A 14436-nucleotide genomic window follows, 5' to 3' on the forward strand; every position below is an offset into this window, starting at 1 on the left:
CTCCTAGTAGAACACGGGGCCTCCTAGTGGACATGGGCCTCCTAGTAGAACACGGGGCCTCCTAGTGGACATGGGCCTCCTAGTGGACATGGGTCCTCATAGTGGACATTGGCCTCAAAGTGGACATGGGTCCTCCTAGTGGACATGGGCCCTCCTAATGAACATGGGCCCTCGTAGTGGACATGGGCCTCCTACCGGACATGGGCCTCCTAATGAACATGGGCCCTTGTAGTGGACATGGGCCTCCTACTGGACATGGGCCTCCTAATGAACATGGGTCCTCCTAGTGAACATGGGCCTCCTAGTGGACATGGGCCTCTTAGTGGACATGGGCCTCCTAGTGGACATGTACCTCCTTGTGGACATGGGCCTCCTAGTGGACATGTACCTCCTAGTGGACATGGGCCTCCTAGTAGAACACGGGGCCTCCTAGTGGACATGGGCCTCCTACTGGACATGTACCTCCTAGTGGACATGGGCCCTCTGGGTGTGGCTTCAGGTCCACAGGCTCGTACAGGTGTTTCTCCTCCCCAGAGTCACTTCCTCCTGGACCCTCACTTACAGTAGGGTCTCCTTGGCTGGCTGGGACATGGGGCCAGAGAGTCTGGTCCACGTCTTGACACTGCTTGGTCTACCCAATGGAGGTTATCATTTTTGTTCCTGGAAAGATACACCTCTACACTTATTTGCAAGCCTTAAGTGCAACGACTAACCAGATTACCAGCTCTGTCCATTGATACCCATTCTTGCTATTTACTTACAACTACACTAATGATGACAACGATGATAATGACAATAATAACTTTTAGCAAACATTCACCAAGTATGTGATAGGCACAAACTTAAGATTAGACTTTTACACATGTTTAAGTCACTTAATCTATAACAGCCATGTTACAGATGAGAAAACCAAAGCACAGAGAAGTTAAATAAGCTACTCCAAGTCACACAGGAAGTGATGAAGCCAGGTTTTAAATCCAGACAGTCTGACTTCTGTGTCTGTGCTGCCTCCCTAGTAAGAAAATACTTTGGAAACTGCAATTAGTCTGACTTCTGTGTCTGTGCTCTGACCATTAGGCTATACTGCCTCCCTAGTAAGAAAATACTTTGGAAACTGCAATAAATATTTGCTATTATTTCTATTATCATTAGTAGTACTACTTCAGTATTCTAGAGGAGTTGTTTTCTAGAATCCTATTATGATTTTATATTGTAAAAAAAAACTTTGGGTTTTTTTTGTTTTTATTGTTGAAAGTATTACAGATGCTCCCCTCTTTTTTTGTTAAAAAATACTTTAGAGAGTCACTGTTCATAGTCAAGAAAGAGGCGATGAGCTTCTTACACTGCCCAGACCTCTTGCTCCTGCTCTTGGCCTTTCACTGGGAGGACCCTCTCCTCCCCTCCTGTCGGAAAACAGAGAATTATTCTAAAATGTCATAGTTGCAGTCACATAGAGTCAGGATGAATGCTCACCTCTCCCTGCGGTGAGACATACACCAAACACAGCACTTCCTGCCTCTTCTTAATTCCCTAGTGACTGCTGGTCTGGTCCCGCCTCTTACACCAGGGGATGGGTGAAGCAGCTGTCTGTCACCTCGCATGCAGAAGTGACCAGGGCCTGGAGACACCCCGAGCCCCGGAGGGGCCAGCATACCTGTAACCACATCCATGCGGCAAAGCTCAGAGCCTTGACTCAGCTGCTGACTTCCCTTCCTTGGAATCTCCTTCCTTCTACTTTCGTCACAGTCCAAACAAGTTAGATTATTTGGCTTTTTGGCCTAAAACATTTTAGAAGCAACAAAATAGCTCCTAAATGGAGAAAGTATGCTATCAACAGCTAGAAATGTGGGAGCCAGCGGCCAGTCAATGTCCAAGAGGAAATAAGAAACTTAAAAGGGACAAACAGGAACTCAAAAGGTAGCTACTCATTTAGAAGGGAAACTGTCTCCCACCTCGTAAGCCCGTTGCTTTGTGCAACCCAGTGTGGTCATTGCTCTTGTACTTAGATCCTGTGTAACTATGAAAAGACTGCATGTGGTGTGGTATGGTCTGTACGGATGTGCAAAGTGCATGTTTACAATGTGTCCCTAATGGCAAGCGAGGGGAAATAGCCTAATTAGCCATATGATGGAATGCTAAACATTATTACAAAGAATGAGGAAATTCTGCGTGAACTGAGTTGCAACTATTTCCAAAGCTTTATTGAGAAAAGAAAGATGCAGAACAGTATATACAGTATGCTCCAAATTCTGTTTAAAAAGAGATCTATGAAAATTTACACATATCTACATATACATATATGTACATATACATATATGTGTGTGTGTATATATATATATATATATATATATTTAGAATATCTCCAGAAAGATACACAATACACAAGAAATTTATAACAGTTGCCCCTGGCAAGGGGAACTGGATGCTGAAAGTGGGATGAAGAATTACTTAAACTTTTTAAAAAATTGTGAAATATTTCAATCACGCAGAAATGTACAGAAAATAATATAACAGATGCCCATGTACCCACCACCCAGATTTCACAGATGTTAGCATTTGTATTTTTCTATGTATCTCAGCATTGTAAGTATAGACAACACTCCACCCCATCCCTTTCTTCTTCATGCGCCTCATTAACCCACCACTAAAGGTAATGTGTATCATTCCAAATTTACACTTTTGATGCATATGTGTACCCACAAACATACAGTGTTGTATGCACTTAAAATTTACATATATATGACACTGTGACTTCCTTTGGCAACTTACTTTTTAAATCATTGTCTGTTTTGACACATGGAGATCTGTTTCATTGATGTTCACTGCTGCATAGAATTCCATTGTGTGGTTAAATCACAGCTCACTTATTCATTTACCTACGAAAAGGCAGCATAATTTTTTAACATTTTTCCCTTTAAAAAGCATTCCTAGTTTTTTGGTTGTCTTATTGATTTGAGAGAGAGAGAGGAAGAGAGGGATAGGAGAGAGCAAGAGATGGGATCAAGCCCACCACCTGGGAATGTGCCCTGACCTGGAATCAAACTGCCGACCTCTCAAATGCCTGGGATGATGCACAAACAAATGAGCCGCACCAGCAGCCAGGGCAGTACTTTTAGCTTTAATTAACATAAAATACATGGCACATATTAAAGTATAAAATTCATTAAGTTTTGAAAAATTTACCCGCACGTGAAAGCATCACTACAAGTGAGATAATGAACATATCTGTCACCTCTGAGAGCTCCTATGTCCCTTGGTAACCCCTCTCTCTCACCCAGCTGCCACCCACCCCACCCCCGATGCCTAGGCAACCATGATGGGTTTCTGTCACAATAGGCTAGTTTGCATTTCCTAGAATTTCACATAATGGAATCATACAACATGTACTTGGTTTTGTCTGGCTTCTATTACTCAGCACGAATTTGAGATTTAGCCACATTGCTGAGTGCGTCAATAGTTTATTCTTTTCATTCCTAAATAGCAAGATAAAATATGCAAAACACTCAGTGATTCCCGGCATACGATAAGTGCTTATTAAATGGAAGCTGTTATTATTATAATATTAAAATCCTTTTCAAATTTCAGAATCTATAAATACTATACAACAATCTCTAAGCCCCAACTGCCAAAACAAAGGGAACACAAGCAAACCCCTTTTGGCTTGAAAGAGAAGTCGAGCATAAACGATGCAAAATCAAAAATAAGGTTTTTGGAAGAACTGTTCCGCTTCTCAAATGGCAGTAACTCCACCCAGCAGGTCAGTTCATCAGGGTCCCGGGGGAAGATTCTGCAGCTCACTCATTTTTCTCAAAATCAGGTACTTTTTACTAGAGAAAGTAGCTGCTTGGCAATCCCTGCCTCTCTCTGCTCTCCCCCTACATCAGCTCTGGGGCCTCCACTGAGCACTCTCCTAAACACAGACTCAGAACTCCTTTAAATACAGGTGGGGTTGTGTTTCCAGGGATTCACATGGCTCACCAGTGTGGATTGCACGTGCTGTATTTAATGGTTCATATGCCCAACCCTGTGCTTTCGTTCATTTAATCCTCCACACCCCATGACACGCTGTATCCATAATGCTTTTGAGTGCAAGCAACAGAAAATCCGAGACTAGTGATGTAAACAGAAATTTTTTTCATTCGACAAGCGGTCTTGAGGTAGGCAGGTGACAGTCTCCGTTTTTATAAGCTGAGAAAATGAGGCTTGGTGCTGTTAAGTGACTTCTCTCAAAGTCACACGATGAGCCTTATGTCAAGCTGTCTGCCGTCAAGCCACAGTGGCCTCCCCTTCGATAACTGTAAGCCATAATCTGAATTTCCATAGTAGAGGCCAGCTTCGGCAAGGCGCTCTGCTGGGAAGGGTGAACGGGGTGTCAAAGTGTAAGGAAATGGAAAACAACGCGTATTTTAGACAATAGAGAAACCGTTCCATCATTTCGGGTACCTCCAAATTATGGAGCACAGTGCAGCAATTAAAACCAGGATCTGGGAATTTGACGGACCCTCCAGACCTGGGCCTCCTCTCAGCAGGCCGCGTCAGTGGGAGCGTGAAGATTGTGAGCCCAGTGGCCGGAGGCTGGACAAGGCCAGTCCTGCTCCTCCCAGGAGAAAGGCGCTCCTGGAGCTGGTGATGAACTGGGACCTCCAGGCCCAGCTGTGGAAGCTGAACATGCAGCAGCCGAGCCCGCCCTAGGAACTTCAGAAGGTTTCTTGTTTCAAAGAAAATGTTCCCAACACCAACAGACACACCAGGGCCAAAGCTTCCCACCCCCAGGAGCTCTGCTGGCTCTGCCCCCTCTGCTAGTTACCATGGAAAATGGCTGGGAGGTTCTACACTTCAGGCTGTGAGAGGGAAGAGCAGGCTCCAGGGGGGCTCTCCCTGGAGTGGGGAGAGCACAGAGGCACCTGAGCATCTTCCTGTGCCGACCTGGTCCGGGGCCGTCTGGTCGATGGCTGGGAGCTGGCCCGCTGGAAGCAGGGCTGCCAGTGCCCGGAGGAGGGCGAGCTCGGGCGTGGTGGGCACAGGCTGGGTGCTGCTGGGGCACTAGTTCCCAGGGCAGCAGGGCCACATGAGAGCCCCTAGCGGGGCTCCTGCTACAGGGCAAAGGCCCTGCAGTTCGCTTTGGACCGGGGCCTCCAGGGACCAGCGGGCCAGGCTGCACCGCCCAGGACCGGTCCGTGGTGCCCCAGGTGGGCATTGGGTGCCTCTCCAGGTTGCCCGGGTCAGGATCAGGCTGAGCTGTGATCCTGTGTGTGCTGGCCGGTGTGGCCTCCCTCTGAGCTCAGACCCCGGATCAGGAGCCCTTGCCACACAAGAGGCTGCGAGAGGCCGTCATCTGAGCCTGCGGCAGGCGCTTGACACCACCTCCCTGTCCTCTGCTGCTCTCAGTGGCCTGTGGACGGGAGTTTTCTGAGGCCCCCAGTATTCTTCCTCCATCGTAGCTTCCTTTAATTAGTAATGTTTTGAAACCAGAGAAGCCAGCACAGGCAGCCATGGGGCTTATGGAAAAGACAGTGGGTGTGATGAAGCTGGGCCAGCAAATAAAAGGAAGTCCAATCCAGCCAAAAGTGGCCCTGGAGGGGACCAGGATGCTAGTCAGTGAGACGTTCCCTGGGCTGACCCTGAACTTGTCTGGGAGCCTCACCCACAACCAGAGGCGAGTCGCAGGGAAGTGGGACATCAGCGGAACAGCTGTGCTCAGGGAAGTGGCGAGATCCACGAACGAGACACGAGTTCCCTTCCACACACGCAGCGCTCGGAGGAGGAGCTGCAGTCGGACCTGAAGCAGCAGCTGGAGGCAGTGAGGGTTGTTTGCTCGTGAAGGAGAACAGCAGAGAGAGCTGCAGACATGGCAGGAGGTGAAGAAAGCTGAGCTGAGCCCAGGCGGCTGCAAGGCCCACGCCTGGTTCCTCCAGGAAAGAGCATTGCTGGAAAGCAGCTGAGTGGGCCGGCCCAGCCCCTGGGAGAGAGAGAGGAGCTAAGTGGAGGGCCAGCCTTGGAGGTGGCACAGAGGCCTGCTGCTGAGCTGTGCCATGGCCTCCGCACAGAGCCAGCGGCCACACAGGAGTTAGTGCAGCCGGCCCCGCAGTGCCGGGAGGTGCGGGCCACCCAAAGCCGCTGACAGAGGCAGCAGAAGCAGGAGCAGTGGTCTACGGAGCTGAATCGAGGGAACAAGGACTGCAGCAGGGTGCCCCGAAGACCACAGGCACCCCTTCCCTGGGCGCCACACCCAGGCCGGATCCCCAGGAATTCCTGTCTCGGCGTCGATAGGGCTGGCGCAGGTGCCCTCAGGGGCTCCAGAAACCTGGGCAGGAAGGCTTTGGATCTCATTGCTGCTGTGAAGAACCCATCATGACGTGCGAGTGTGAAGGGTGCTTTTTCCTAGCGAACTGCTGGGTATCTGTGTGACCAGCTTCCCTTAGTTACTAGTAGGTGTTTCTTTCATTAGCTCTTCATCAGCAGGATGTTCGCAAACCTCCAGAGGACCTAACACCATTTGCCAAACACTCACACGTGATCCCAGGTCCAGAAAAGCACCTTGAGGAAGAGAGGAAACCTGTGATTTATCTCATCTAGCTGAGTCAGACTTCTTTATAGAAAAAGCGCCTGTAAGGATCGCATCTCAGATTGATTTATATAGTGCTTTCTGCTCTATAAACATCAGTTTATCCTCATTCCTTTTGGCCAACTCAGCACAAAGGCAGAGTGTTTTTACGCTTTTTTTTAGACTTCCTGCCAGTGACCCTGTAGCCTCTCTGGTTTGCTCGCGAGGGAGATGGTCCTGGCCCAGCGAGGTCCGTCAGCTCGGGGACCTTCTGCCTGGCAGAGTGTTAGCTTTCAGTAAATCGAGGACGGAAGAGACAACAAAGGCGACGTGCGTATGTCACGTCAAGTCTTTTTAAAATGGTGTGAAGATATGCCTCTAGGTTTAGTGAGGTGGCTGAAGGCCTCTGCTTGTTTTAGGAAAAGGTATCAAAAAAAGTTCTTAAATATCTGGATGACTGTTTAAAGAGTCTTGTGCCATCTGTTTCCCTAGCAACACCCTAAGTTCTAAGATGACAAGATTACTTAATGTTAAATATAGTAAGTACTTTAGTTTTAGGTCTCCTATTACATTTTATTACTATATGTGCACTTAAGAGTACATGAAATGCCTTTTGTAATTAACTTGTGCTATATATTTATAGCTTTTTAATGGAACTTAGATAGTATTTTAAATTAGTATAGACTCTTAGGGTGGGTGTTTTTTTTTGTTGTTGCCTTTATGACATAGTGATGGTTAGACCAGTGATTTATGTAAATGCTGACTCCTAGTACAGAAATATAACCCCATATTTTAACATTGCTCTGCAATGTTATAAAATATAAACTTCAAAATAATTTTCTTGAATTTTGTTTTATTGATATGTAAAACAATCCCTTTAAATTGGTTAAAAAAAATTATCCCTCGATGTGCCTTTAACTTCTTTAACAATTTTTCTGTTAAACATGTAGTTTCTCTATAAAACAAACTTTTTATTATTAAAAAATAAAAGCCTGCTTGGATTAATTTTAAAAAATCAAGTTGTCGGAGGTTATATATTATCATATAAAGATGTCTGCAATATGCAAAATAAAAAATACAAGCAGAGCCCTCACCAGTTTTGCTCAGTGGATAGAGCATCAGCCTGCAGACTAAAGGGTCCTGGGTTTGATTCCGGTCAAGGCCACGAACCCTGGTTTCAGGCTCCCCCTGGGCCCTGGTCGTGACTTGTGCAGGAGGCAACCAATTGATGTGTTTCTCTCACATCAATGTTTCTCTCAGTCTTTCCCTCTCTCTTCCATCCTCTCTAAAAGATAATTGGAAAAATAACCTCGGGTGAAAATTTAAAGAGAGAGAGCGAGAGAGAGAGAGAAACAAGCAGAGCCCGGCCAGCGTGGCTCAGTGGTTGAGTGTCGACCTATGAACTAGGAGGTCATGGTTCAGTTCCTGGTCAGGGCACATGCCTGGGTTGCGGGCTTGATCCCCAATGGGTGTGCAGGAGGCAGCCAGTCAATGATTCTTTCTTGTCATTGATGTTTCTATCTCTCTCTTCCTCTCCCTTCCTCTCTGAAATCAATAAAAATATATTTTTAAAAAATACAAGCAGAATCTGCAGTATAATTCTGATTTTATAAAGGAAAAAATCTAACAGAGCAAATAGACTAGGATGAAATACACTGAAATATTGAAAGTAGTGCTTATTGGTAGGTAAAGAATTATGGGTAATTTTCATTTTCTTCATCATGATTTTCTATGGTTTGTATTTTTATAATCATGCAAAGTATGTTATTTTTTGAAAGAATAAACACAACTTAAGCCCTTGCAATATAACTAAAGCATCTTAATGTGAAAAAATTAGATAATGTGGAAGGAAATAGTTCAAACACAGGTACACAAATCATGTCAATGCAAAGTAAGACATGATTAATTACTAATGCTCTCTGTCAAAACACAGTCAGGCAATGAGTTAACTGGGGATTTCTCAAGGGCAGAGCCATGTTGCAGTAATGTTTAAGAAGTAGTTTATGGTAGTGGTTACATGAGGTAATCCAGGTTAGAACCCTGGCTTTGCCCTCACTAGCTGTATGGCCTTGGATAAAGTCCCTTAGTTTCTCTAAACCTCAGTTTTCTCATTTGTTAAAAGATTTTTAAAAAGCTGATGACAAGCCCAGCTGGTGTGGTTCAGTGGTTTAGTGTCGACCTATGAACTAGGAGGTCATGGATCGATTGCCGGTCAGGGCACATGCCCAGGTTGCGGGAGATCCCCAGTGTAGGGTGTGCAGGAGGCAGCTGTTCAATGATTCTCTCTCATCATTGATGTCCCTATCTCTCTCCCTCTCCCTCTCCCTCTCCTCTCTGTAAAAAAATTATATTATTTTTTTAAAAGCTGGTGACAATATTTTATAGGGCTGCTCTTACAGTGGGCGTCAATGGGATAATGCACGTCAAATCCTCGGAAGGGGAATGGTCAGGACGTGTATGTAGGTCGGGTTCCTAGTAGTGCTCCATGGATGAGTGTCCAGCTCTACCGTTCAGAGACTGGAGGGGTCAGTGGGACTGGCCAGTCAGGGCCATCCCTGGCCAGGGGTTGGGATGTTGGGGCTCACAAGGACTTTCTCCGGGTGATGTGAAAGAAGCGGTCAAGTCAGTATCCACAGACCTGAATTCTCATTCCAGCAAAGCATTTAACCTGCCTTAGCCTCTATTACCTTAGTTACAAAATGGGGGTCATGGCCTTGGCTCTTTCCCTGCCTATTCCTGGGATGCGCTATAATAATAAAATGCATTCATTTATTTCTTAATTTAGTAAATGTTCTTCAACATCCTCCTTTATGCTAGATAACGCTCTCTGTGCTGGGGTATGACAATGAGAAAAGCAGAGAGATTTCCTGGCCTACAGAGTTTACTAGTAGAGGGCAGAGGGAGTGAGACAATAAACAGGAAATTAGTGAAATATAGGATGTTAAGTACTCATACGTGTTATGGAGAAAAATGAAGCATGGACAGGAAATATTTTTTAAAATATTTTTTTATTGATTATAGAGAAGAAGGGAGAGATAGAAACATCAATGAGAGAGAATCATTGATTGACTGCCTCCTGCACGCCCTGCACTGGGGCTCGAGCCCACAACCCAGCCATGTGCCCTGACCAGGAATCAAATCTTGACCTCCTGGTTCATAGGTTGATGCTCAACCACTGAGCCACACTGGTGGGAGGAGGCGGGGTGTAATTTTAGATAGAGTTCGAGGGAAGGACTTACTGAGAAAGGCATTTGAGTCCATACATGTGTGAGGTAAGTAAGAAGCAAACTGTGCTAGCATTTGGAAGAAAAGGATTCCGGGCAGAGGAGGCATCCAGAGCAGAGGCCCCGAGGCAGCGAATGTGTCAGATGCAGGGTGGCCTGAGCCGAGGGAGGAACCAGGGGAACAGTGGGAGAGAGAGACAGCTGCGAGGTCTGTGCATATAACCCGTCTGGCTTTGGCCCCAAGTGAGATGGGAGACCACTAAAGAGCTTTAAGCAGGAGACTAGCCCATCTGATGTATATCCTAGGAGGATGCCCACTCCTCTGTTTGGAGTATAGTGAAGGGACCAGGGTGGAAGGAGGAGGACCATTTGGGAGGATTTGGTAGTTACTGGATGAGGGACAGTGCAGCCCCACACCCTCATCAGGCAGCACCTGGACTACGGCCACTGGTAGGAGCGCGCCGGGGGCCCGGGCTGGGGGGAAGGAACCAAGGCAGGGCCGAGCCAGCCACCTTCCCTGGAGCTGCACCCCTCTGTTTAGCTCCGCACAAGGATGGTGGCAGTGGAGACACTGACGTGAGAAAACAATTTCACATTGATCATGAAATTGCTCTTCAAATGTACGATGGTGGTGAAACAGTGCTGGAGGAACACGGATAAAAACGGAGGCTTGCAGGTGCACCTGCTAGATATCGTTCCAGCTGGACGTCTGGAGTTCCATGTGGAGAAATGACTAAGACGCACAGGTGAGCCCGCCTGGGCATGGGCGTGGCTCGCAGGACTTGTTCACCGCAATGCAGACCCCGGGCCGCACTTCTGTAGATGTCTCCCGTGTTTAGCTTCTTCAACATCAGCATGTTGGCTGACACTGAAAGCCACTGTGCTCGTCCAGCTCTGGCTGGAAACAAAAGCCTGCTGCCATCTCGCCTAGAGGGCACTTGGAGCAGAGCTTGGCCAAGAAGGGATCAAAAGTGTGTGTGCCCTTCCCCAGGGAGGCCCCTCTTTCTTGGGGTGCTTACCTGTCCCGTGAGATAACTCAGTGCATCAAAAGGCCATGTCTTGCTAACTGGCATGCTTTCCTCCTCCACAATCCTTTAGAAGCATCGAGAGCTCAATCAGCCCAAATCACAGGGTCTGCTTAATGTCAGGGGTGGATTGGAGAATCGCTGCTTTGGAAGGAGGAGAAACAAGTCTTCCTAAGGAGAGCATTTCCCACGGGAAGGACTGTTCTCAAAAACATGTCCTTGGCAGCCCATTAATTATATTTCATTTTGACAGATCTCGTGTATAGTTATATCTTTAGGGGGAAGAAGGTGTTGGGTGATTAATTGGTTGATAGTGTATGTTAATGGGATGCTAATTGAATTTACAATTATTTCATATTTTAAGCACTGAATTTAACCCAGGACCAGAGAATTCGATATTCCAGCTTCTTGAAGGAACTTGTCTTTCTATCTGTCACCTTCCTATGTCTAGTGACACTTTCTCCTTGTTTACAAACTTGTTTTTCGAGAGAGAGAATCAGATGGTTCTTAGAGCTTCCAGGAAGTGTTGGTTCTGGCAATACATAAATATTTAATTGCCTGATTGAAAAAAACACATATACCTTCACCCTGTTTCTTAAGTTTGTTCTAAACAAGCCCTGTCAGGCTGGGAGCGATGCTGTTTGATTCCTTCCCTCTGGCTGGATAATTGGAGACACAGCTCCTGCACCGTCTGTGCTGGGTCTCCAGGAAGACACGAGATGCTCTGGTAGAGGGCCTGGCAACCTGAAGGTGCTGGGCGGGGGCTTCATGATCCTGGAGGCTTCTGGGAAATTCTCCGAGGCTAGTGTTTCTGTTCCCCTCAGAGAAAAGCCGAGGGGGTGAGCTCTTTGACAGCAGTGTTGTCCTCTCTTGCAGCCCAGGAGTGGAAGGGGCCTCCACCCGGCCCCGGGATGGGAGTCACAGCCGGCATGCTCCCCTGCTCTTCTGGACAAGGAGGGCCAGTGTCCCCAGGGTCCGGTCCGTGCAGGTTTCCTCCAGGCTGGACTACTGGGCCCTGGAACTGCCAAGGCGTTTTCTGTTTCTGGTCTGTTCCCAACGAAAACCGGGCCCCCAGAGATGACAGAAAGAGCATGGGCTTCGTTGTTTGACTGCTCTGGGTCTGTACACTGGCTCCACCTTAGAGGAGTTGTCCTTCTGAGCCTCAGTTCCCTCCTCTCTAAAATGGGATAATAGCACTAACCTTACAGTGATCTGAGGAAGGCCGAAATGAGACTGTTAATGTTTGTAAAGACCTCACACCCCGCGCATAGGAAGCGGCTCAGTGCCTGGTGGGTGCTGTCCCCAGGACTGCCAGGTCATTCCCAGGTCACCGTCTGGTCCGGTGGGACCCCTGCCGCTGGTGGAACTACTGCTGTCGTTTCCGCATAGATGCACACTGCACCGCGGCTCGCACTTGGCACCCGTACTGCAATCTAAGGTTTGAACGCCCTTCCCTCTCTACCTGTCTCTCCCGTCAGCTGTCCTGGAGAAGCCTCTGGAAAAGAAGGCAGGGAGAAACTATGGCCCCCCAGGGCACAAGAAGCTGATCTACTTCATCGACGACATGAACATGCCAGAGGTGGATGCCTACGGGACGGTGCAGCCCCACACCCTCATCAGGCAGCACCTGGACTACGGCCACTGGTAGGAGCGCGCCGGGGGCCGGGCTGGGGGGAAGGACCCAAGGCAGGGCCGAGCCAGCCGCCTCCCCTGGAGCTGCACCCCTCCGTTTAGCTCTGCAGCCAGAGGAGAATCCCCGTGGCCGACTCCCTGCCTCACGGGGTTCTGCTTCCCGAGTGGGCTTTCAGACAGGGCATCACGACCCACGTGAGGAGAAGGTACGGAGCCCTCATCTAAGGAGAAAAGCCTACTTTTGTCTTCAATATTCTTCTCAAACGTTGCCTTCTCCAAACCCCCAAAGCAGAAACAACTCCTTCTCCTCCCCTCATCGTGGCCCCATAGCCCTGAGCAGGCACAATGGTCACACCTAACACACTGCCCAGGGCAGAGCATCTGCAGGTCTCAGCAGGCTTTGTCTCTTCAGAGCAACTCAGGCCCATGCTGCCTCTTGAAACAGCATCGTTTTTAATGGCAAAAGGGCTGAACTTGGCAGGAAAAAAAAAAACCCACAAGTCAGTCATTTGACCATTTTTGGCTCATCTTCCTGCCTCACACATGAATCGGCTGCTGAGAACGAGTGGGCAGTGTGAAGAGGGAATCCAGAGAGAACTATAGCTGTGATGGTAACCTGAGTTGCCTTTCATTCATTCCTGTCTTTGTTGGATGCCTGCCACAGACAGCCACCCACAGCCTCCACGCCGGCATCTGCGCGGCTGAGCTACCCTGGAGAGAATCAGTCAGGCTTACGAGTTTTACTCTGGATTCAAGGTCACAAGCCTTAAACGGAAGTAGAAACTTCCTGGAAACTCTTCCATACTGCCTCCATATGCTTACATTTCCGCTCCCAGAAATGTCCATTTCATCCCTTCCCCCTCTCCTCAAGCTTCCCACCCACCCCCGCTGATGATCACACGCCATCTGCCTCTTGCTTACACATCTAGACAACTTACATGCATCCCTGCAGCCTTTCTCCCTCCTCCTGTCACATCTTCCCTGGGGCATAGCCGCCCACCAGCATCTTGATTCTACTTTTCCCACCTCCCGAAACCTCACGTCATCAACTAGTCCCCTGTCACCTTCATAATAACATGCATACATTTCTATTGTGTTAAAAAAAATCGTTCTCAATTTACTGCTCGCTCTCTCTCTCTCTCTCCCTACTTAATCAAATTTCTCTACTCTGTCTTCACGCCCTCACCTCCTACTCACTCCTCAGGCCATTATTATTAGTTTCTATTTCCTCCATTCTAATAAACCGTTCCTGCTCAAGGACTAACTGTATCTTTATGATGAAATCCATCTTTTTATTCTCTCAGCAGCACGGGATGTGCTAGACCACTTTCCCTATTTAGAAATGCTGACTGCCTTTGCCTCCTGGGGTGCCATGCACCCTGATCTTCCTCCTTCCCCTTAGTGCATCGTTGTGGTCTCTTCTCCCTACGTTGTTTCCGTAAGTACTGGATCGTCAGGATTTTGTCCGAGGCTCATGTCGCTTCTCAGTCTCTACCAACCACCCAAACACGTGAACGATAGGGCACATCGTATCTCACCTTGACAAGGCACTCGCCTGCCCGGGCCCTCGCACAGCTCTCACCTGTTTTCTGACTGTTCCAGGTATGATCGGAACAAGCTGTCCCTAAAGGAGATCACGAATGTGCAGTATGTTTCTTGTATGAATCCTACTTCAGGCAGCTTCACCATCAACCCACGGCTTCAGGTACGGGAGGAGCTGGGGTTCTGGGACCGTAAACACTGCCTTTCCAGGGCTGATGTTACTTGATCATAGTAACAATTGGCCCTTCCCCCGTCCAGCCATTAAAAGTGGTAAATCGTGCAGGACGCTGACTTTCTAAGAAGAGAAACTCCTAGACCCAGAGTTATAAAGCTGTTTAGAGCTGGACAGGGTCAGAGAATTCATCTGATTTAACTCATTTTTCAGGCTAAGAAAACATCAGGGAGATGAAATGGCTCTCCCATGGTCACGTGGATGCTCAGTATCAAACTCAGGTTTCCTGAGCCCCAG

General features: G+C 47.9%; 1 protein-coding gene across 1 annotated transcript in view; it reads left to right on the forward strand.

The window, feature by feature from the left end:
• DNAH9 (dynein, axonemal, heavy chain 9) overlaps positions 1–14436 on the forward strand; it is a 362890-nt gene that overhangs the window by 174426 nt on the left and 174028 nt on the right. Inside the window, exons 38-39 of the mRNA XM_005875413.2 lie at positions 12272–12437; positions 14028–14130. Coding sequence (XP_005875475.1) covers positions 12272–12437; positions 14028–14130 — 269 coding nt within the window. The remainder of the gene's footprint in view (positions 1–12271; positions 12438–14027; positions 14131–14436) is intronic.

Source organism: Myotis brandtii, unplaced genomic scaffold, assembly GCF_000412655.1.
Source record: "Myotis brandtii unplaced genomic scaffold, ASM41265v1 scaffold461, whole genome shotgun sequence".
Lineage (NCBI taxonomy): Eukaryota > Metazoa > Chordata > Mammalia > Chiroptera > Vespertilionidae > Myotis > Myotis brandtii.